The 25,614-nt window shown below is 39.2% G+C and overlaps 1 protein-coding gene across 2 annotated transcripts in view; it reads right to left on the bottom strand.

Moving 5' to 3' along the window:
• NCAPD3 (non-SMC condensin II complex subunit D3) overlaps positions 1 to 25,614 on the bottom strand; it is a 106,608-nt gene that overhangs the window by 1,697 nt on the left and 79,297 nt on the right. The window contains exons 28-32 of one of the 2 annotated variants that reach the window (XM_020968758.1): positions 23,493 to 23,603; positions 17,957 to 18,139; positions 6,630 to 6,784; positions 6,150 to 6,310; positions 5,409 to 5,486 (exon numbers count right to left, since the gene is read on the bottom strand). In XM_020968758.1, the coding sequence (XP_020824417.1) occupies positions 5,409 to 5,486; positions 6,150 to 6,310; positions 6,630 to 6,784; positions 17,957 to 18,139; positions 23,493 to 23,603 (688 nt within the window). Of the gene's footprint in view, positions 1 to 5,408; positions 5,487 to 6,149; positions 6,311 to 6,629; positions 6,788 to 17,956; positions 18,140 to 23,492; positions 23,604 to 25,614 lie in introns of both variants that reach the window. The other variant, XM_020968757.2, reaches the window with a different exon arrangement.

Genomic DNA, 25,614 nt, shown 5'->3' with positions numbered 1-25,614 from the left:
TGGAAAAACAGCTTTGTTCATATTGAGTACCACAAAGCATTAGAATAGTTAAGAGCTACCACAGCACGTATCCAAAATTAACTAGAGTTGTGCTACACTGTCTTTATCTGCCATCCATCCCTAATGTAACATCATAGGGTCACTGGATTTGTAAGCAGTGTTTCACCTAATTCTCCTAGAAAAAAGAAATGTCTGTGGAGACATCTCTCAGCCTCCTTCCCCAGCTTAAAGTAAAGAGTGATCCCCAGAAATTGTATCAACAGGAATGATGCGTTTGAAATGAGAAAAAGAAAAACTGCATCTGATTTGGTGACACTTGAGAGCTCCATCTTCAATGTGAAGACAGCTCCATACAAACGAATTAAAGCAGTTCTAATACAACGTGCCAGCCTTCACTGCTAAAGAACACACGCTGCTAGGAAACCAAGCAGGAACTGAAATCTGGGACTCCTGGGAATTATCATACTAAAAGGAGCTGCATTCTCCCTGTTTCCTCAGCATATGGTACCTAACTGCTGAAATAGAAGCACTCTGCGCCCTGAGCCAGAAACATACAGATGAAGAAAAAATGGAGAGGAGCTTTCTGCATATTATAATATTACACCTGTTCGATGTATGGCAACCCAAAATTACTCATTGCCTTTAATGACAACATCTTCATGACTAAAACTAGAGAAGCTGTAGTTATCATATGGGTGTAGGAGATGTGCTGACCTTTCTTAAAGATGAAGCCTATAAGCAGACCTTGGCTATAACAACAAAAACAATAACAGCATTTACATAGCACTTACTATGGGCCAAGCACTGAGCTAAACTTTACAGATAACTCATTTGATCCTCACAACAACCTAAGAGGTAGATGCTGCTATTATTCCCATTTTACAGATAAAGAAACTGAGGCAAGGTGAGGTGATTGCTCAGGGTCACACAGCTAATAAGTGTCTGAAACTAGATTTGAGCTCCCATCTTCCTGACTCCAGGGGCAGCATTCTATCTACTGTACCACATAGCTGCCTGAGATATGAAAATATGTAGGAATTATCAAGAATGAAATAATTAAGAGATTTCAATCATAGAGAAGAAGTGTCTGTATCCTGGTGTTGTCCTTCCAGATAAGTTCACTGTCAAACAGGAATACTCTATCATGATTATATTTTAATACTTGTGACTGGAACTGTGGGAGATCAGAGCTGGAACAAAAAAATTTCAGGGTGTCTATGTGGTTATCCTACTCTCTGAACTGAAACACTCTAACTTACTAGAGTGAAGCTTTGAATGTATGAAGTAAACGTAACTCAAGGTATGTGCTCTGGGTTCTGGCCTGGGTTGAGTGTCTGGGGCTCCCAAACTATAGATAACCCTAGTCCACCTAGCCCAATCTAGAAATTCCAAACCTAAATTGACCCTGTCCTCAAACCACTAAAGGCTTAGAGAAAGTCAGCTGGATGACTCTTGACTGCTAAGAGAATATTCAAGTTAACATTCATTCAGTGCACATCAGGTGTAACACAGTGTGTTACATGGCTTTGTTGTGAAGACTGGAATGAGCTAAGAAATCTAGTTGTCGTCTGTTCTCAAAGGGGATCAATGGCATCGCTAGGGTGATGTCTTGACTTGCTCAGGAACTGAATTTAAGTGAGGTAGAATTGCCTGATGCTGGAAAAGGAGTGGGAGTGGGAAGGCTCCTTCTCAAAATGGACTTTGAAACTTCTGAACTACACTGCCTTGGTTATCAGCAGCTGGTTATGAAGCAGAACTAGCAGAGCAGAACATTGTATATACTGTCATATACAGTCACAGTCTGAGGTGTTTTTACTTGGTGATTGTTCTTTGTTACAAGGGAGTGTTCAATGGAAGACTGAGGAGTGTCTTTGCAGATGACAGATGTTTGCACATAGGATATTAAAAAAAAAAAGCCATGGGATGTGAGAAGCAGGGAAGGGGAGGAAACCATGGAGTTTCACTGGGCACAGTACTGAAGAGCAGTTATTATGGGGAATGGGAGTGTCAAATAAAGAGGTTTCCATGTAAATAACTAGATAAGAGTGGGCACATAAATGGCACATCCTAAAAGATAGGTTGGAAATACACTTCAATTGTGATACTATGTATGCATTCTCATTAACTTGGCAGTTAACAGTTGTTATACTTATTCCCAATTCAGGAGTAGCTCCATGACCTCACCTTACTGATGACTAGAATGGAAGGGCATTAAGAAACTTAACTGCACCTAAGAAATTAACCCTTCAATGGGAATATATGTACTAAGAGATATCATGCTGATGAAGTTCCAAAGATCACACCATAAGCCTGAAAGCTGACCTTCCATTTTACAAGCCTGGAATATGACTACTGATGGTTAACAACAAGGGTATATATATATATATATAATACAGGCTCCTCAATCAATACATTACTGATGCAATTTACTTCATTTGCTTCTACATTTGTTCTGCAAACAAAATAATTATGGTGCCCTCAATGATAACTTCAGCTCTTATTCAAAGAAATGCATTTCCTCATTGAAAATACTTCATGTTATTAATTCTACTTTGTTAGGTTTCTAATTCAGTCTTAAAAAATTTGTCATCACAGCTTATATTCTCTTATTCTGACAGAATAGGGTTCTTGACTATATCTTTGCTGCAGTCTTAAGTAGATAAATGTCCTATCAGTTTGCTATTGATTCATCAGCAGCCAATACAAATCCTTTAGAATATGTAGACAAGATTACAGGACTTGACCGATCTGTGTATGAAACAGACAGACTGATCTCAGAAGAAATTCTGGTCTCCTGATTCAACTGTATTGCAGAAATGGAAAACAAGCAAACAAACAAAAAAAAACCCCCTCTCCTCTCCTATAAAAGAAGGCAAGGTTGATTTCTCCTTTGGAATCAGAAGGTGGTCTCCTCCTGAATTGCTGAGAGAATAGAGGAGAGCTCAATTCTGATTCTAGACAGACTCGGGGTCAAATTCCACCCCCACCATTTACTAGTTGTGTGAGACAAAGAAAGCCAGTTAATCTGCTCTGAGGTTCAGTTTCTTCATCTATAAAATAGAGATAACAGTATGTACCTCACAGGGTATTTCTGAAGATGTAGTTTAGTAACATGTAAAGCACTCTGATCCTTACAGTACTATATAAATGTCAGTTATTATTTTTCAATGCTGTTTCTTTGCCCCCAACCAACTTTGATTCTTTTTATTTTTGACAAGAATATCTTCAAGCTGTGGTGATTTAAACTCAAAATTATGGTTCCAAAAACTTTATAAAGGTAAAAAGGGAACTCTTGCTATTCTCCACTGTAGAAATTCACCTCTAATTTGAAGTACAAAATGAAATGCATGGTATAGTGGAAAGAACACTGGACAGAGAGAGACCTAAATTCTACTGGCTTTGCCGCTAACTAGAGCTCTTTGGCTGTGGTGAAGTCATGGGATATCTCTGGGACTCACCTGCATCATTAGTAAGAATGACGCCAATTAACTAAACAATCTCAAACATTTTGTAATTCTATGAAATAGAAGTACACTCTAAGTAAAAAGCAAGGTAAATACAGTACAGTAGGCACATCGATACATTATCTTTGTTGAATGACTAGCAGTATTCTTTACTACTCACTGAAAAGTGTTACCAAGTTTCTTCAGTATTTTCTGATACTAGCCTACCCTCCTGTCTGTTCCACATCCAAACTGGCTCATCCTCTGACCTGTTCAATTTCCCTACATGTTGCCAGGAGCCTCCACATCATGAGAAGGCTCTGCCATGCTGCTTACTCTCCAGCAGAGGCTCATACTCCAGCGTGCCCAACCTCCCTAGCAGGGGCTGAGTCCCATAGGGAGAATAATCTGCCCGAACTCTCATTATTCCCATCCCAGTGATACTAAACCCCTAGATGTCACAGAACAAACCCTCTCTCATCCACTACTGCTAGTGCCCTTATTCTCATCTTCTTCAACCTGAACTCCTTCATTCCCAATGTCCACTCCAGATCTACCCAACTCTTTTCACTGTGCTCTCTAGAATACCTGCTCCAGAGTAAAGAATACATTGTGTGGCCATGCGGGTGCACTGTTGACTCAACTCCCCAGGATTTTGTCCACCATGCCATAGAACTATTCACCCTGAAAGCTCCCTCCCTCCCACAGGATCTCCAGTTTAAGGATGAGACCCAGGCCAAAGACGTCATTCCTCTCCCTACTGACATCTCCAAAGGACTTGCTCTACCATCCCCACCCCCTCTGTTTTTCAGTTCCCTTTGATGTGTTGTTTCCCTCCAGTGGAGGGCAGGGACTGTCTCTTTCTGTTTGTTTCTGTATTCCCAGTTCTTAGCTAGTGCCCTTAATAAATGCATATTAAGGGGGCAGCTAGATGGTGCAGTGGATAGAGCACCAACCCTGGATTCAGGAAGATCTGAGTTCAAATCTGGCCTCAGACACTTAACACTTACTAGCTGTGTGACCCTGGGCAAGTCATTTCACCCACTGCCTCTCAAAAAAAAAGTAAAAATAGATAAATCAATGCATGTTGATTGACTGCTCCATAAGTAACAAACTTGCCTTCATTTTTAATCTTTTCCTTTCTCACTTCTTGCACTTATTGAAACCTTGTCTGGCCATCCTTTCTAGCACTGGTTGCTACCTTCACAACATCTCTCATCTATGTTCCCTTCTCTTCTCTGACACTGCCACCCCCATGGGGCAGGCCCTCATCACCTCATGCTGGACAATTGCTACAGTCTGCTAGTAAGAACTGCCTGCCTCAAATCTCTCCCTGCTCCAGGTCATCCTCTACTCATCTGTCAAAGTGATCTTCCCCCTCAATAAAATTCGAGTGGCTCCCTGACTCCAGGATCAAATGTAAAATTCTCAATTTGGCTTGTAAAGTCATTCATAACCTGGCCCCTTCCCATCTTTCTAATCTTCTTCACCTTATTCCCTTCCAATCTAGTGACAATGGCCTCCTGGCTGTTTTTCACACAAGCTACTTCATCTCTAGACTCCAGGCATTTTCAATCGCTGTCTCCCATGCCTACAATGCTTTCTCTCTTCATTTCCTCAGTCTGGCTTCCTTCTTGGTTAAATTCCCACCTTCTGCAAGAAGCCTTTTCTAATCTCCCTCAATGCTAATGCCTTCCCTCTGAACTTAACCTCCAATTTACTCTGTATACATCTTGTGTGCATATGGTTGTTTCATGTTGTCTCCCCCATTACAATGTGAGCTCCCTGAGGGAAGCAACTGGTTTTTTTTCTTTTTTTACTTTTCTTTTCATCCCCAGGCCTTAACACTGGAACACAGTAAGTGCTTAATAAATGTTAACTGAGTATTGACTAACTGCTACTACAAAGACACACTGACAGAGAGAGAAGGTTAGATGGTGTTACTTATTCAAGTGAATGACTCACGATCAGGGGTGCTGATGGCCCGGTCAGTTGCACAGATAGTGGCTTTGACAGAGTGCTGATTCAGGCTACAAAAAGACTCTGAAAAAAAAGATCAATGAAAGAGAAAAATCAAAGAAAAAAAAAGATCCCACTTGCCCCCAAAGTATTTGTAGCAGCATTTTTGGTAATAACAAAGAACTAGAAACAAAACAGATGCCCATCAACTGGGGAATGACTAAACAAACAATTCATCGCACATGAATGTAAAGGAATATAAGAAATGTAAGAAATGATGTCTATGATGAATACAAAGAAATCTGGAAGACTAGTTTAAACCTATGCAAAGTAAATTACACAGAACCAGGAAAATATAACACAATGATAACAACAATGCAAATAGAAAAACAACAACATAACTGAAACTAAATGCTATAGGATTATAATGACCAAAAAGCTAAGAGAATGGATTATGGGTTATGGAATACTAGCTACCATGCCGGAGTTGGCTGATTAGTTAGTTTCACTGATCTCTTTTGGAATTCTCTGTCATAAAGGATGATTCTCGGGGATTATGGGAAAGGAGGATAAATGAGCAAATCTAGGTGATATAAACACAAAATATAAAAATTTAAAGACCCTAGGAAAATATAATTGATATTACAATAACAGGGTTTTTATTTAATCTAACCACTCTCATTTTTCATTTCAAAGACTGATAACTGAGTTGCTTCTGTTCAACTTTCTGTGAAAAACAACACTCACTTTTGTCCCAACTGGATGGTGTGCCTTGCTTGCTGCTGCCTGTATTTCCTGACTGGGAGGGGAAAGAAAGTCCTCCAAAGCTCTGACTCCTTTGATCCTTTTTGGACTCCACAGCTTTTTTGACAGAATTTAGAATTGCAAGGGTACTCAAGGACATACGCCTGTGTGGGAGAACATACCATAACCATTGATTTTTTTTTTCCAACAAGTCACTACAGAGAGGAAGAACAGAGACCTTAATTACTATCCTCTCTCTTTTAAAACCATCACTCATATCCATGCATCTAAAATCCAGAGTGAAAAACCAAAAACATCAATGAAAATCCAGTGTGATTATCCATCACTGACAATGGCCAGTGAAGATTAGCCAACCCTTCTAAGGGTGAAAATGCAACTGGATTCTCAAGATCCCAGGGAATAACCTGATGACAGAATGTGCCCCCTTTTGATTCAGACCTCTTAGCTAAGTTAGCTCTGTACCTGGTTTTGAATGTTAACAACTTCAGTGACCCAGTTTCAGATGTAGGAGATGAGGTAGGCACAGGGCCACCTGGTAATCCAGAAGATGTGGCCTGACTCCCACCAGGATTATCATGACCAACAGGAGGTGGTGATGTTCCTAAACTCAGAGGGGACTGCTAGAAGGAGAAAGAGAGAGTTTATCTTGTATCACATCCTGAACTTCTCTCACTCAATATGATCAATTGTCAGATCTTTCATTTCTTTCTCTATGGAAGTTTTTTTCTCTCTCTACTCATGGCCAAGACCTTAGGACAGATCCTCCTGCCTGAACTACGACAGTAAACTTTCTAATGAAGGCCTCAGTACCTCAAGTCTCTCCTCACTCCAATCCATCCTTAGCTGCCAATGTGACTTTTTTCTAAAGGATGGTCTGACCATGCTGCCTCCCCTCCTCAATGAGCTCCAGTAGTTCCTCATTGCCTCTAGGATCATACAGAACCGAGGTGGCATTTAAAGCTCTTTACAGCCTGACCCTTCCTGCCTTTCCATGTACTTTACGTTCCAGCCATCCCGGCCTACTTGCTGTTGCTCACATACAACATCTGTCCCTGGGCCTCCGCACTGTCTCCCATGCCTGGAATGCTGTTCCTCTCGCCCTTGTGCTCTTCAAATTCCTTTCTTTAAATTCAGTTCATGTGAACATGGCAGCAGAGAGGGAGCATTCCAGCAGGAACCTCTTAACATTGTCCTTCGAACAACTTTAACATGATGTGTCAAATCAACTTCTGAAGCAGTACAGCCAACAAAAGGAGGTGAGACGTTTTTCTAGCCCAAGATGACTGAGGAAGTCAGAAGAGGTCTGTGGCACTGAAGTGGGGCCTGGCCAGGAGGGAAGCTCAACAGCAGAACCAGCTCCGGGCCATGGAGGCAGTGACGATGGCAGGAGCCTCTCACTGCCCAGAGATGGTAAGAGGTATGGATAACTGATCAGGAAGAGACTGTAGGAGACCTTGTGCTGGCACTGAGGGCAGGACCAGTGCTGTTTAGCAACTCCATTGCCCATTACCCAGTTCCAGGTTGCAGATCCAGGGCTGAAAGGAGTGCTAGTACTTGTGGTTGCAAGGGGGCCCTCCACCTGAGTAATGACCAGAATGCAAACCAAAAGAACAGAAACCACTCCTACCCCCAGATCTCTTCTCCCTGGAAACACCAAAAACTTACAGACCCCTAGAACTAGATGTTCAAACAGGAGAATGGAAAAAGGCTTAGAACAATAACCCTTCCTTCACCCCTGGTGAGCAGAGCCCAACTTTACCATAAAATTCAAAGTAAAGAAATAAGTTAAAAAATGAATAAACAGGGGTGGCTAGGTGGCACAGTGGATAGAGCGCCGGCCTTGGAGTCAGGAGGACCTGAGTTCAAATCCAGCCTCAGACACCTGACGCTAGCTGTGTGACGCTGGGCAAGTCACCTAACCCGACTGCCTCACAACAACAAAAAATCAAAACTTAAGCACAATAAGCTACTTTAGTGATGGCTCAAGACAAACTCAAAAGATGACAATTACATGAAAACATCTACAAGCAAAGCCTCAAAGAAAAATGCAGATTGAACAAAAGCCTACCAAGAATTCCTGAAAGAGCTAAAGAAAGATTAAAAGAAAAACAAAGAAAAAATATTTTAAAAATCAAATAAGAGTGGTAGAGGAAAAACTGGGAAAAGAAATGAGAGCAATGCAAGAAAACTGTGAAAAGAGAACATACAGACTGGTAAAAGGCATAAAAAAATACTGAAGAAAATAACATCTTAACAATCAGAATTGACCAAATGGTAAAAGAAGTACAAAACCTCATTGATGAAATGACTCCTTAAAAAAGCAGAATTGGCCAACCGGAAAAAGAGGTACAAAACCTTACTCAAATAATTCCTTAAAAATTACAATCAGTCAAGTGGAAGCTAATGACTCGATGAGATATCAAGAAATAATAAAACAAAGTCAAAAGAATGGGGAAAAAAAGAAAAGAAAATATGAAATTTCTCACTGGAAAAAACAAGTGACCTGGAAAGTAGATCAAGGAGGAATAATCTGAGAATTACTGGACTACTTGAAAGCCATGATGGAAAAAAAAAAAGGTGTGTGGTGGGGTCTAGAAATCATTGAATTTCAAGAAATTATAAAGGAGAACTTCTTTGATACCTTAGAATCAAAAGGTAAAATAGAAGTTGAAAGAATCCACCAATTACCTATTGAAAGAAATCTCCAAATGAAAACTCCCAGGAATATCATAGCAAAATAAATTTCAGAGCTCCCAAATTAAAGAGAAAATACTTCAAACAGCCAGAAAGAAACCACTGAAATACCATGGAGCTACAGTCAGAATCAAACAAGATTTACAGCTATCATGATAAAGGAGTAGAGGGAGGGCTTGGAATAATACTCCAGAAGGCAAAGGATCTAGAAACCATGAACCAGCCAAATTGAGTATAATCCTTTAGTGGAAAAGTGGACATTTAAATATAAGACTCAAGAGAAAAATAAAAAGGTGAACAGAAAAGAGAAATCATAAGGGGCTCAATAAGGTTAAACTGTTTACATTCTTTATGGGAAGATGCTACATGTAATTCCTAAGAACTCTGTCATCATTAGAGCAGTTAGAAGGAGTCTATATGGATAGAGGGCATGGGTGTGAGTTGACTATGTTGGGATAATCTCAATTAAAAAATGGAGGGGTGAGAAAGAGGGATGCACTGAGAGAAAGGAGAAGAATGGGGAAAATCACCTCACATAAAAGTGTTGCAGATGGATGAGCAAGGATGTCCATTATCAGCATTACTATTCAATACTGTACTAGAAAATACTAGTGCATCAATAAGACAAGAAAAAGCAACTGAAGGAATAAGCATAGGCAATGAGGAAATAAAACTATCATTCTTTGCAGACAATATGATGGTAATACTTAGAGAAGCCTAGAGAAATCAACTAAAAAACTAATTGAAACAGCAACTTCAGCAAAGTTGAAGGATATAAAATGAACCCACATTAAATCATCAGCATTTCTATAACCAACAAAACCCAGAAGGAAGAGACAGAGAGAAATTTTACTAAAAATAACTACAAACAGTACATAACACTTGAGAGTCTACCTGACAACACATATCTAGAAACCATATGAACACAATTACAAAACACTATTTATACAAATAAAGTCAGATCTAAACAAGTGGAGAAAAATTAATTGACCCTGGGTAAGCCAAGCCAACATTTATACATATACATACACACACACACATTCATAAGCATTTTTCATAAGTCCTTCAGAGTTGTCTTGGATCACTGTATTGCTGAGCATAACTAATCATCTTACAATATTGCTGTTACTTTGTACACAGTACAATTCACTTTGCATCAGTCCATGTACATCTTTCCAGGTTTCTCTGAGTGCATCCTACTCATCATTTCTCTCTTTCTTTCTTTTTCTTTCTTTCTTTCTTTCTTTCTTTCTTTCTTTCTTTCTTCTCTCTCTCTCTCTCTCTCTCTCTCTCTCTCTCTCTTCTCTCTCTCTCTCCCTCCCTCCTCCTCCTCCCTCTCTCTCTCTCTCTCTCTTTCTTTCTCTCTCTCTCTTCCTTCCTTTCTTTGTAATCTGGGGTTCAGTGACTTGCCCACAGTCACACAGCTAGTGAGTATTATATGTCTCAAGCCAGATTTGAATTCACATCCTCCTAACTCCAGGGCTGGTGGCTCTATCCACTACATCACCTACTGCCCCTGGTATGCATGGTTTTATAGCGCTTTGGGCATAGTTCCAAATTGCTCTACAAAATAGTTGAATCAATTCACAACTCCACCAACAGTGCATTAGTGTCTCATTTTTTCCCACATATCCTCCAACAAATGTCATTTTCCTGTTCTGTCCTATTAGCCAATCTAATAGGGATGAAGTAGTACCTCAGAACTGTTTTAATTTGTATTTCTCCAATCAACAGTGAGTTAGAGTATTTTTTCAAATGGCTATAGATAGCTTGAGTACTTCATTTAAAAACTTATCATATCTTTTGATCATTTATCAATTGGGGAATGGCTCTTATTTTTATAAATTTGACTCAGCTCTCTATATGTTTTAGAAATGAAGCCTTTGTCAGATACTTGCTTCAAATTTTTTTACACTGAATAGTGCTAACTGTATTTCCCTCCATCCTATCCCCCCATTCTATTCTCTCTTTCCTTTCACCCTGTCCCTCCTCAAGTGTTTTGCTTCTGACTACCTCCTCCCCCAATCTGCCCTCCCTTCCTCCCCTACCCCCTCTCTTATCCTCTTTCCCCTCCAACTTTCCTGTAGGGTAAGATAGATTTCTATATCCAATTGAGTGTGTATGTTATTACCTCTCTGAGCCACTTCTGATAAGAATAAAGTTCACTCCCTCCCCCTCCCCTCTCCTCCTTTCTCTCTACTGTAAAAGCTTTTTCTTGCCTCTTTTATGGGAAACAATTTACCCCACTCTACCTCTCCTTTTCTCTTTCTCCCAGTACATTCCTGTCTCACCCCTTAATTTTATTTTTTAGACATCCCCTTCATACTCAACTCACACCTGTGCCCTCTAGACATATATACTCTAAGTACACTAATAATGAGAAAAGTCTTATGAGTTACAAATATCATCTTCCCGTGTAGGAATGTAAATAGTTTAACCTTAACTCCCTTATGACTACTTTTTTATGATTCTCTTGAGTCTTGTATTTGAAAGTCAAATTTTCTATTCAGGTCTGCTCTTTTCATTAAGAATGCTTGAAAGTCCTTTATCTCATTGAATATCCATTTTCCCCCCTGCAGGATTACATTCACTTTTGCTGGGTAGATGATTCTTGGTTGTAATCCTAGCTCCTTTGCCCTCCAGAATAACATATTCCAATCCTTTGGATGCTCCAATCCTTTAATGTGGAAGCTGCTAAATCTTGTGTTATCCTGACTGTAGTTCCATGATATTTGAATTGTTTCTTTCTGGCTGCTTGCAATATTTTCTCCTTGACCTGGGAACTCTGGAATTTGGCTATAATATTCCTAGCAGTTTTCATTTTGGCATCTCTTTCAGGAGGTAAGCAGTGGATTATTTCAGTTTCTATTTTATCCTCTTGTTCTAGAACAGAGGTTCCCAGACTTATTTGGCCTACTGCCCCCCCTTTAAAAAAAAAATCACTCACCACACCCGTGGAAATCTACTTTCTTTAACTCTTTAAATTTTTTTTTGAAATTTGCCTCATTTCAAAAAATATATGTATTTTTAAAAAATGATGCATCTTAAATTTAATAATTTATTGTAAATTTGTGTTTTTTCCTGCATTGAAATTTTGATGATGCAATATTGTGTCATGCAACTGTATAGTATCGTATAATAAATAAGTCATTATACGCACATATTTCTGCCAATGCATGCTGAACTTCCCCACAATGTGTGACATGCTTACATGCCAACACTTGCTTAAGATCTGTTGGTGGATTCGGCCACAAATAGGTTATAACTTGTATTTTGTGTATTTATTTGCAAAACAATGTAATGACTACAACTTTAACTGAAACATGTACGAACAGGTTTTCAAAATTTTCTTCTCTTCTTTCCTTATGCTTCCACTGCCCCTTTATTTTTATTCAATGACCCTCAATTACACCTGAAACTACTACCACCCCACTGAATTGTTCCAACACCCCCTCCCCACAGGCGATATTGCCCACTTTGGGAACTTCTGAAATATGAGGGCAATTTTCCTTGATAATTTCTTTAAAAAATGTCTAGGCTCTTTTTTCGATCATGGCTTTCAGGTAGTCCAATAATTTTTAGTATCTCTCCTGGATCTATTTTCCAGGTCAGTTGTTTTTCCAATGAGATATTTCACATTGTCTTCTATTTTTTTATTCTTTTGGTTTTGTTTTATTGTTTCTTGATTTATCATAAAGTTATTAGCTTCCATTTGCTCCATTCTAATTTTTAAGGAATTATTTTCTTCAGTGAACTTTTGGACCTCCTTTTCTTTCTTTTTTTTTTTTTTGGCTAGGCAATGGGGTTAAGTGACTTGCCCAAGGTCACCCAGCTAGTTAAGTGTTATGTGTCTGAGTCCGGATTTGAACTCAGGTCCTCCTGAATTCAGGGCTGGTACTCTATCCACTGTGCTACCTAGCTGCCCCCTTGGACCTCCTTTTCCATTTGGTCAATTCTGCTTTTAAAGGCATTTTTCTCCTCACTGGCTTTTTGAACCTCTTTTGCCATTTGGTCTAGTCTATTTTTTAAGGTGTTATTTTCTTCAGTATTTTTTGGGTCTCCTTTACCAAGACTCATTTTTCATTATTTTCTTGTATCACTCTCATTTCTCTTCTCAATTTTTCCTCTACCTCTCTTACTTGATTTTCAAAATCCTTTTTGAGCTCTTCCATGGCCTGAGACCAATTCATATTTTTCTGGGAGACTTTGGATGTAGGAGCTTTGACTTTGTTGTCTTCTTCTAAGTGTATGTTTTGATCTTCCTTGCCACCATAGTAACTTTCAATAGTCAAGTTTTTTCCATTGTTTGCTCATCCTTCTAACCTATTACTTGATTTTTAACTCTTTGTTAAAGTAGGGCTCTGCTTCCAAGGTGGAGGGTGCACTGTCCCGAGCTTGAGGGGTTTTGTGCAACTGTTTTCAGAGATACTTCTAGGAACCTATAAGTTTTCAGCTCTTCCAAGGTGGTATGATCTAAGGAGAGGTGTTTACTCCTCTCCTGGCCTGTGCTCTGGTCTGTGAGTGACCACAAGTACTCTTTTCTGCCCTGTAACTGTGAGGAGGGTTCTCCTCCACTGTGGCTGCAAGCTTTGCTATGCTAGTGCTCCTCCTCACCCTGGGATTGCCACCCAGGACTGTGACATGGATCTGAGTATGGGCAAAGCAACAAAGTTCTGCCTCAGTGCTAGCAAAAAGATCCCTGTAATCTCCTTCTGATCAGTTGTTTGACCCCTTACCGTCTGCGGCCTGACAGCTCGGGAAGCAGCCCCTGCCGATGCTGATTCAATCACTCCCAAGGCCTGCACTGGATTGTGCTCTACTCTCACCCATGTGAGACAGACCTTTCCTGCTGACCTTTTAAGTTGTCTTAGGCTGGAAGTTTTTGTGAGTTTTGCTGCTCTAGAATTTGTTTAGAGTCATTTTTTAAGGTATTTGGAAGGGTTTGGGGAAGAGCTCAGGTGAGTCTTTGCCCTTACTCCGCCATCTTGGCTCTACCTTCCTATGCATACCTTGTGACCCAGCAATACTACTAGGTCTGTATCCCAAAGAGATCAAATAAGAAAAAAGGAAAAGGATCTGTATGTACAAAAATATTTATTGCAGCTCTTTTTGTGTTGGCAACGGATTGGAAATTGAGGAGATGCTCATCAACTGGGGAATGGTTTGAATAAATCCTTTCATTAAGGGGAATTGTTCTGTGAAGTTTGGATTCAGTCAAAGGGCCACATTTGAGGCTATATGTGGCCTCAAGGCCACAGGTTCCCCACCCTTGGTTTAACACACTGTGATGTATGACTGTAATGGAATACTATTGTGTCGTAAGAAATGATGAGCAAAATGGTGTCAGAAAAACCTGGGAAGACTTACATGAACTAATGCAAATAAATTGAAGTGAGCAGAACCAGGAGAACATTGTACACAATAACAGCAATATTGTAACCATCATCAACTATAAAAGAGTAACTCTGAGACTTAGTAACTCTGTCAATACAATGATCCATAACTCATCATGAAAAATGCTATCCACCTCCAGAGAGAGAACTGATGAACTCTTAGTGCAGATTGAAACATACTGTTTTTCACTTTACTGTTTCTTCCTTTTTTTTGGCACCATGGCTAATACAGAAATACATTTTGCATGATTTCACATGTATAATGGGTATCACACTGCTTGCCTTCTCAATGGGGAAGGGAGGGGCTGGAGAGGTGAGAATCTGAAACACAAAATTTTAAAAACTGAATTTTTTTTGAAATAATTAAGTTGGGGAGAAAAAAGGACTTAATTCATGGGTTGAGAAAGGTCCTATAAGGCTAACAAGGCTAAGCAAGTAGGGATATTTGGTAAACTTTGTAAAATGCTTCTCCTTTTGTTGACTAATTTGGGGAACTTTGTGAAATAAATGTTCCTATTTCCATGAATCTACAGAACTTTGTATTTGGAGATAATTTTGATTTTCATCTCTACACATGGGATTGCATATAATAAGTGAAAGCATATTGTTTATGCCTCCTCAGAAACCATAGAGATCTGTTCTGAATTTGGGATGATTACTATGTTAAGAAAAAAATATATATCCCTTCCAATTTGATGGGAAGGCAAATTCCAAATGGAGAAATGTGTATCCCAGGCTTCTCTGGACATGCCTAGTTCTCCTATGGAGATGCCCTTGAGGGGCCTTTTGTTAATGTCTAGTTTGACTGAAATGGAGAGCAATGTGTCTGTCCCCTACCACATGGGTCAGGGTAGTCTTCTTTGATTAGCTGCCTGTGTCTTTAAAACTGAACAGACTATACCATTTGCCTTCTTTCTACCATCTCTTATTTGCTTTGTCCACAGGTCTGAACCAATGGGAAACTAAACCAAAGGAAATGAACCAGTGAGAAAAGAAGGACTTTACTTCTCCTGCTTTCCCTCCTTTATCATGGCTCTGAGAAATGGGCCTGGAGGTGTTTTGTTTCTGTTCTATGTTGTCTTTCCTTCTCAGTTTCAAGTTTTTGATTTATTTGGAGGTGATCCTAATGGGACTGAGGAGTTCAAACAATGGTAATCTTGGAGTCATGACTGCAGATGGGATGATGCAGCTAGCCAAAACAGCACAGAATCCTTGAGAAGCCCACGTGGCTGGGTCTGGAGACCCAGTGGGGTTTTAAGTTTGGAAAGGAGACTGAACTCTATGGGAACTGAGCAAAGCTATGAACCTAATCCTCTTCTTCTCTCAGAGACTGAGATGGTGAAGTGGAAGAGAAGGAAGTCTCCCATGTTTTGGGAGTAAGTTTATATATTTGTAACTATACATTCTGAAGTAAATATTTCTGTGTAAAAGCTTAAAAAAAAAGAGTTAAAAAACCCAGATGTTTTCTGATAATTATTTCTGTCTATATTAGTCTACAGTTACCAAAGGCATCTTCTTACAATAAACAAGCTTTTCAAAAGAGGTAGCCAATAAATATAAAAGCGTCCAAAATGATCATGTACCATAGGCACAAAAGAAGGGTATTGTTTGCACAAAAATTGTGAATGAATCAAATACCTAAACTGTAACTCTGGGACATCCCCAACTATCCATCTTCTTCACCCCTAATTATGTATTACTAAAGGTTGCTGGAAGAAGTCACAAGGCTGTGTAAACCAGATCTATTACACAATTCTTTTTTTTTTTTAGTATAGGCCTATGATCTTATTAACATAGGGAACTTGCAGCCAGTAAATTCTCTCTACCAATGCAGATCAACAACTGTTCTGCAATGCATAGTCTTAGAAACTTGCCTGGATTGTCACTGAGAGATTCAGTAGCTCTCCAGTCAGAGGACGGAACAGAAGCTAGTTCTTTCTGACTTTCTATGTATTATACCACCTCACCGCTGAGAAACACAAATGTATGTTATACAATCTCAAATGGCCCCTTACTGCTGCACAGCAATCCTTTTATTCTTTCCTGATTTGTTTTTCTACTGCATTCCCCACAGTGGTTGTTCCAAACTGTCCCTTCTTCTCTTGTACCAGCATCCTCCTCCCTCTTATCTTACCTCCAGCTTTCCTGAGAATAGAGAAGCTATCCACTGCAAGTTCCTACTTTTCTTCTATACTTCAAAATACCTCTCTGTCAACTCGCATTCTCTTATTCTTCACTCCAGTCTCTGACAGGAGGTGACCCTTCTTTTTGCCAAGCCTTGAACCCATCACTGTCCACCTTTTCCAGGAGTTGTTTCCAAATATACCCAGGTTTCCTCCATCCTTAATAAACTTTCACTTAACTCTGCTACCCCATCACAAGTTATCTTTTCTTTTGCTCTCTCTCCCCCCTTCCCTTTCACAGCCAAACTCAGAAAAATTCATCCACTTATTTCTTCCAACTTCTCACCTCCCACTCCCTTCTCAAGCCCTTCCACCTGGCTTCCAACCAGATCACTTAATTGAAACTGCTTTCTCCAAAGTTACCAATAACAATAGTTGGTATTTATGTAGCACTTTGGAGTTGGCAAGATGTTTTGCATACAATATTTGCTTTTATTATTATTCACATTTTAGAGATGAAGAAGTTGGGGCTCAGAGAAGCTAAATAACTCATCTCTGGTCACAAAACTACTAAATGTCAGAGGCAGGATTGGAATTTAGATGTTCCTGATTCGTAAGCCCAGTTATCTATAGCTTATGCCATATTGCCTCTCTAAAGATCTCTTCATCACTTAGTTACTGACCTTTATTCAGGCATCCTTCTTCTCTAACTTGTCTGACCACTCCTCAGACTCCTTTGCCTCTGAGAGTGCCAGCAAGGCTTCATCTTGGGCCCTCTTCTTTTTCCTATCTTTACCCTCTCTAAGTTCCCATGGATTCAATTATCTACATGAAGATGCCCTGAGCTCTATATATGCAGCAATAATATTTCCTCTGAGCTCTAACTCCCCTGCTGGACATCTCCACTTAGCTGCTATGTAGGCACCCCAAACCCAGCATACCCAAACAGAACCCCCTGTCCTCCTCACCCCTAAACTTCCTTATCTTTCTTGAGGGCACCACTGTCCTTCCAGTCACCTAGATTCTCATCCTCAGAGACATTCTCAACACTTCCATCTTTCTCAGCTACTAAGTCTTGTGAATTTGACCTCCACAACAGCTCTCAAAACAATCCCCTTCTCTCCAGTCACTGAGAAATGAGGCTAAGTCAGGCCTTTATGGTCTCTTGCTTATTATTATACTGGCCACCTAACGGGCAGCTTTCTGGCATTCGGTCTCTGCCCTCTCAAATCTATCTTCCACACAGCTACTAAAATAATAGAGGTCTGGTAATGTTAATTCTCTACCTCCTCTTCTCCCTCCCATCCCCCAAGATTCTTCAGCAGCTCCTTACTGAGTCTAGGACAAGATACTCTTTAGCTTGAGAGAAGATCATTCTCAGAAGTCTAGGTACCTTACCTTCTTATTGTAAGTAGAAACACAATAGTCAAGAGAAACCCAAATGGTAGCCAGAAAATATCCAAGAAATGTTAGTTCAACATACTTTAGATTCAGGCTTTAGGAAACAACACTCCCTGGGCACTCTTCAGTTGCCTGCTACGTTCTGCAGGATCAGCCTTATTCAGAGTCCCTTACTTACCTCTGCTAGTGCTAGGGTTCCTGAGATCTCAGCCATTCTTTCTGCGTTTCTTTGTTCTTCCAGTTCTCGTTCCTTTGCCAGCTGTTCTTCATATTTCTTCATGTCATATTCAAGTTCTGAAGCCAGCTGTTTGTCAGCTGCAAAAAAATCTTTGATTTCATCTCGATAATCTTGCATCACTTCCTGGAATAGACCCACAGAACATTCTTTGATTTTTCTTTTTAACTGAAGTAAATAAGCTGTCTCAACTACTTATAACATCAATGGCCAGATTTATTCTGCTGAAAGGTAAACGCATAGGTTAATTAACAAGATGTCACTAAGGAACATGTATGATATTTGTATTTAGGATTGTAAAATCATAGACATAAAGCTAGAAGGTACCTCAGAGGCCATCCTGTCTAACTCCTTTATCTTACATATACGGAAACTGAAGTTGAAAGATATTAAGTAATGTGGCTAGGATCAGACAGATAATAAGTGGCAGCCTGGGTCCTCTGAAACCAGATCCAACACTGTTTCAACTATATCTTGTTTTTCCTGGAAAGACTTGTATGGTCTGATGCTGAATGAAATGAGCAGAACCAAAAGAACGTTGTACACAATAACAGCCACGTTGTGCGATGACTAATATTGATAAACTTAACCCTTCCCAGCAATACAAGGATCTAAGACACCTCCAGGGGCCTTGTGATGGAAAATGCTATCCACATCCAAAGAAAGAACTATGGAAGTTGAATTGCTATTTTTTTTCTCTTCTGTTGAGTTATGTTTCCTCTTTCTGATGGTTCCTCCTATTGGTTTTAATTTTTACTTACAACAACACTAATGTGAAAATATGTTTAATAGGAATGTAAATGTATAGCCTATATCAGATTGTGCGTCATCTTGGGGAGGGTGGTGGGGAGGAAGGGGGAGAAAAATTTTAAACTCAAAAGCATATGGAAGTGATTATTGATGAATCAAAATAAATTAATAAAATTTTAAAAAAAAAACCCTATATCTTGTTTTTTGTTTTTTTTCCTAAGGCAATTGAGGTTAAGTGCCTTGCCCAGAGTCACACAGCTAGTGAATGTTATGTGTCTGAGGCTGGATTTAAACTGAGGTCCTCATGACTCTAGGGCCAGTGCTCTATCCATTGTGGCCCCTTGCTCCCCCTCTTTCAACTATATCTTAACTGATCACAACCCAATGGGAGTCTATGAGCAAACAGTGTTGATTACTTAAGAACAGTTTCTAGAACACTTAGACTGGCCCTTACAACTGACTTGGATATTGGCCTTTGTCATTCTCTGAGGAAAGGAAAGACCAAGGAAGCTCAATTCTCAACACTTATCTGTTGCAGGCAGAAGCTCAGAATGGTTTTGGTTTGCATTTTTTGGATAATAATTTGGAGGACTTCTTCATGTAACTTTTGATAGCTTGAATTTCCTCCTCTGAAAAATACCTGTTCATATACTTTGATCATTTACCTCTTGGGGAATGGCTCTTGTTCTTATATGTTTTCACCAGTTCCTTTGATATCCTGAATGTTAGACCCTTAGCAGAAAAATTTGGTGCTAATTTTTTTCCTTCTAATTTTAGCGTACTAATCTTGTTTATATAATATTTCCCCCCCCCATTTTACATAACCGAAATTGTCTTTTATTTTCTGTAATGCCTTTTTGGTCATGAACTCTTCCTTTATCCACAGATCAGAAAGATAATCTCTTCCTTGATCCTCCATAATTTGTTTTATGATGTGATTTAAAAATTTTTTTTAAAAATTTTTTTCTCATTTTCCCTTTTATTTCCATTATAAAATTTTTGATTAAATTAAATCAACAAATCATTTCTTTCTTTTTTTAATTTATTTTTAGTTTTCAACATTCACTTCCACAAGATTTTGAGTTACAAATTTTCTCCCCATCTCATCCCTCCCCCCACTCCAAGATGGCATACATTCTGAATATCCCATCCCCTAATCTGCCCTCTTTTTTATCTCTCCCTCTTTCTCTTACCCTTGTCCCCTTCTATTTTCCTGTAGAGCAGGATAGATTTCTATACCCCATTGCCTATATATCTTATTCCTCAGTTGCATGTGAAAACAATTTTTAACATTTGTTTTTAACAATTTAGGTTCCAAATTTTCTCCCTTCCTCCCTCCCTGCCCACCCTCATCGAGAAGGCAAGCAACTAGATACAGGTTATACCTGTATAGTCATGTAAGACACTTCCATAGTAGTCATGTTGTGAAAAACTAAGTATATTTTCCTTCATCCTATCCCGCCCCCCATTTATTCTACTCTCTCTTTTGACCCTGTCCCTCCTTAAAAGTGTTTGCTTCTGATTACCCCCTCCTCCAATCTGCCCTCCCCGAATCATCCCCCTGCTCTCTTGTTCCCTTCCCCCCCATTTTCCTGTAGAGTAAGCTAGATTTCCATACCCAATTAAGTGTGTATTTATTCCCTTCTTAAGCCAAATCCTATGAGAATAAGATTCACTCATTCCCTCTCACCTTCCCCTGTTTCCCCTCCACTGTAAAAGCCTTTTCTTGTCTGTTTCATGTGAGATAATTTACCCCATTCTACCTCTCCCTTTCTCCTTCTCCCAGTATAATCCTCTCACCCCTTAATTTTATTCTCCAGATATCACCCCTTCATCTTCAACTCACCCTGTGCCTTCTATCTATCTACACATATAATTTTTTCCCCCTCCAACTACCCTAATACTGACAAAGGTCTCATGAGTTACAAATGTCATCTTTCCATGAAGGAATATAAGCAGTTCAACCTTAATAAGTCTCTTATGATTTCTCTTTCCTGTTTACCTCTTCATGTTCCACTTGAGTCTTGTATTTGAAAGTCAAATTTTCTATTCAGCTCTGGTCTTTTCATCAAGAATGCTTGAAGTTGCTCTATTTCACTGAATATCCATTTTTTCCCCTGAAGGATTATACTCAAGTTTTATTGGGTAGGTCATTCTTGGCTGTAATCCTATCTTCTTTGCCCTTTGGAATACTATATTCTAAGCCCTCCAGTTCCTTAATGTAGAAGCTGCTAAATCTTATGTTATCCTGATTGTGTTTCCACAATACTTGAATTGTTTCTTTCTGACTGCTTGTAATATTTTCTCCTTGACCTGGGAACTCTGGAATTTGGCTACAATATTCCTAGGAGTTTTCCTTTGGAGATCTCTTTCAGGAAGTGATTGGTGGATTCTTTCAATTTCTATTTTGCCCTCTGGTCCTAAAAAATGAGGACAGTTTTCCTTGATAATTTCTTCAAAGATGATGTCTAGGCTCTTTTTTTGATCATGGCTTTCAGAGAGTTCAATAATTTTTTTAAAAAATTTATTTCTTTTTTTATTTTTGTTTTGGCTAGGCAATGGGATTAAGTGACTTGCCCAGGGTCACACAGCTAGTAAGTGTTATGTGTCTGAGGTCAGATTTGAACTCAGGTCCTCCTCAATCCAAGGTCGGTGCTCTATCCACTGTGCCACCTAGCTGCCCCGAGTTCAATAATTTTTAACTTCTCTCCTCCTGGATCTATTTTCCAGGTCAGTTGTTTTTCCAATGAGATTCTATTTTTTCATTCTTCTGGTTTTGTTTTATAGTGTCTCGATTTCTCATAAAGTCATTAGCTTCCAATTGCTCCATTCTAATTTTTAAGGAAGTATTTTCTTCAGCGAGCTTTTGGACTTCCTTTTCCATTTGGCCAACTTTGCTTTTTAAGGTATTCTCCTCTTTGGCTTTTTGGACCTCTTTTGCCATTTGGGTTAGGCTATTTTTTAAGGTGTTATTTTCTTCAGTATTTTTTTGGGGTCTCCTTTAGCAAGTTGTTGACTTATTTTTCATGATTTTCTTGTATCACCCTCATTTCTCTTCCCAGTTTTTCCTCTACTTCTCTTACTTGCTTCTCAAAATCCTTTTTGAGTTCTTCCATGGCCTGGGACCAATTCATATTTTTCTTGGAGGCTTTGGATGTAGTATCTTTGACTTTGTTGTCTTCTTCTAGTTGTATGTTTTGATCTTCTCTGTCACCAAAGAAAGATTCTATGGTCTGACTTTTTTTGCACAGTTTGCTCATGATCCCAGCCAACTGAGTTTTAAACTCTTTGTTAAAGTAGGGGTCTGCTTCTAGTGTGAGAATGTATTGTCCCAAGCTTCGGGGGTTTTGTGTAGCTGTTTTCAGAGACACTTCTAGGGAACTGTAAATTTTCAGTTCTTCCAAGGTGGTATGATAAGGGGTGAGGTATTTACTCCTTTCCTGGTCTGTGCTCTGGTCTGTGAGTGACCACAAGCACTGTTTTCTGCCTTGGAACTGTGAGGAGGATTTTTCTCTCCACCACTACAAGCTCCACCATGCCAGCACTCCTCCTCACCCCAGGACCACCACCCAGAACCGCGATCCAGATTCAGGCACAGGGAAAGCAAGAGAATCCTGCCTCAGCACCAGTAAAAAGATCCCTGTAATCACCCTCTGATCAGCCACTGGATTCCCCCTCAGTCTGTGGGCCGGAAGCTCTGGAAGCAGTTACCACCCTGGGGCCGTGCATGGGGACTAGGGCTGGGACTGAGTCACGGACTTTTCCTACTGACTTTATAAGTTGTCTTTGGTGTTCTTGGGTTGAGAAGTCTGGAAACTGCTACAGCTGTCTGTGATTCAGTCCTCTGAAGGCTCCTCCAAGTTCGCTGAGGCCTGTTTTGCCTGCGCACCCACACTGCACTGTGTTCCTCTCCTCCTTCTCCCCTTTGTTTAGAGTCATTTTTACAGGTATTCGGAGGGGTTTCAGGGAGAGCTCACTGCTTTTACTCCACCATCTTGGCTCCGTCCCATGATGTGACTTTTTATATCTAGGTCTTGTATCCATTTAGAGTTTACCTTTGCACATGGTGGGAAGTATTGTTCTAAACTTCATTTCTGCCAGATTGCTTTCCAATTTTTCCACTTATAAGTCCTTATTTCAATACTCTGAGTCTTTGGGTTTATTTAACACTAAGCTGTGATGCTCTTTTGCATCTAGATTATGGGTACCTTATCTACCCCACTGATAAGGTTTTCTATTTTTTCAACCAGTACAAAATAGTTTCGATAATTCCTGCTTTGTGAACATGGTATTAGATCTGGTGCTATTAGGCTTCCTTCCCACTTTTTTTTTTCATATTTCCTTTGATATTCTTGACCTTTTGTTTCACTACATGATTTTTGTTAAATCTCATGTGCTTTATACCAACATTTGAGATAAACTCAAATCTGACCTGGACCAGCACTTTAAGACATGTTCAATAAAGTGAGAGATTTAGCTTTCCATAAAATCAATTGTACAGAAGACAGAAAATTCAACTTCAAAGAAGTCAATAGCAGTGTCTGAGCTGAAACAGCAAATGGCTGGGTCTGGTAATTTCCCTTTCAAAACACAACAGTCTGCCTCATTCACAAACACTATGAAACATATTAAGGACCCACGTGTACCCCTCCATCAAAATTACCAGGGGATCCCAAAGTAACACATTGGTAGTCTTGCATCAATGAAGAAGTCTAATGCTTTTACTTACCCTGAGATAGTTCATGAGGTCCCTCAAGGCTGGGATTTTATTCTGTTCCAGCATTGACTTCAGGGATGTGATAATTGGAATAACATTTTCTATGAAATTCCTCTTCTGAACCTGTAGTCATACAATAATTATGTTTTAGATAACCTAAATTATAAACTTCTGAATGGCAGAACCCTTTCCCAGTTTTTAATGTTGTTGATTTTTTTTCTTATCTCACAAACTTAGACAAGGTTGTGAAGCAGAAATAAGATGGGTATTGTCCTCATTTTTTAAATAAGGAAACTATCAGAAAGAGATAAAATGACTTCCTGAAAGTCCTACAGTATTTCAGAAAGAAACTTTGAGCCTCAGCTCTTGGCTCTACATACAGCCCACTTAATCAAGTTTCTTTTCTATGAAATGAAACTAAAACAAGTTTCATGCCAGGTAGCTAAAGAGACATTTCATTTTGCTACTGGCAAAAGTGTCCTAAATATAAACCCTCAATGGTTAGGCTCTACAGTTTTAAAGTTCTTTGTATTTTCCAAAGAACCTAGCAGAGTGCTGGGTTTACTATAAACACTTCATAAATACGCAATTTAATATTTCTTGATAGTGTATAACTCAGATTGGTTACTAACCTCAAATTTTTTTTACATGTAAGTTCTTAGAATTCAATATAGTTATAGTGGGAAAGCATTCAACACAAACATGATTTCTCCTCTTTAATCTAAAGATGTTTCTGAATCAGGATGATATGGTAAGAGGAGCATTGAACTAGAAGTCTAGAGACCTGAATCATCTAATCCCAAATCTGTCACTAACTTATTACAGGCACTCTTCACTTTACTGCACTGCACTTTATTGTGCTTCACAGATACTGTGTTTTTTTGACAGACTGAAGGTTTGTGGCAACCCTGCTTTGAGTAAGTCTATCAGTGCCATTTTTCAGACAGCATGTGCTCACATCATGTCTCTGCATCACATCTTGGCAATGGTAATTTTTTGCAATTCTTGCAAATTTGCTTGCAATTCTTACAATATTTCAAAACTTTTCATTATTATTATATCTGTTATGGTGATCTGTGATCAGTGATCTTTGATGTTACCACTGTAATTATTATGGGATGCCACAAACCATGCTCATATAAGATGGTGAACTTAATCAGTAAATGTTGTGTGTGTTCTGACTGCTCCATGAACTCGCTGTTTCTCCATCTCTCTCCCCGTCCTTGAACTGCCCTAATCCCTGAGACACAACAATATTGAATAATATCACATAAACTTAGTTGATAAAGCAGCAGCAAGGTTTGAGAGGACTGATTCCAATTCTGAAAGAAATTCTACTGTGGGTAAAATTCTATCAAACAGCATCACATGCTACAAAGAAATATTTCTTAAAAGGAGGAGTTGACTGATGTGGCAAACTTCATTGCTGTATTATTTTAAGAAATTGACACAGCCACCGCAACTTTCAGCAAACACTACCCTGATCAGTCAGCAGCCATCAACAACGAGGCTAGACCCTTCACCAGCAAAAAAGATGATAACTTGCTGAAGGCTCAGATGATGGTTAGCATTTTTTAGCAATAAAGTATTTTTTAATTAAGGTATGTATGTTATGTTTTTAGACATAATACTATTGCACGCTTAACAGACAACAGTATAGTGTTAACACAACTTTTATATCCACTGGGAAGCTAAAAAAATCCATGTGACCCACTTTACTGTGGTGGTCTGGAACCAAATCCACAACATCTCTGAGGTAGGCCTGTACATGACTCTTGGCAAGTCACCTAACTTCTTGAGCCTCTACTATAAAATGAGGAGGTTGAATATGAAGATCTCTAAGGTCCTACATAGCTCCAGTTCTCTATGATTCTTGTTAAGTTGTCCTCTGAAGTCATTTCATGTCCTTGCATATATATCATCAATTTTTAAAGGGCCTTCAGTATCCAAGAAATAGGATAAATTTTGGCTCCATTTTATAAGATGGGCAAGGGACACAGAGAATAAGTAATTTGGCAAGACAGAACTTAACAGGTGGAAAAATTAGGACTAGTCCCAAGAGTTTTTACTGTGTTTTAAATTACATGCAATGTGCATTCCTATGGTTATATATTACAAGAGAAGATATGGTATA

Source organism: Phascolarctos cinereus, unplaced genomic scaffold, assembly GCF_003287225.1.
Source record: "Phascolarctos cinereus isolate Bilbo 61053 unplaced genomic scaffold, phaCin_HiC Scaffold_726;HRSCAF=1367, whole genome shotgun sequence".
Classification (NCBI taxonomy): Eukaryota; Metazoa; Chordata; class Mammalia; order Diprotodontia; family Phascolarctidae; genus Phascolarctos; species Phascolarctos cinereus.
This window is presented reverse-complemented; position numbering and strand designations above follow the sequence as displayed.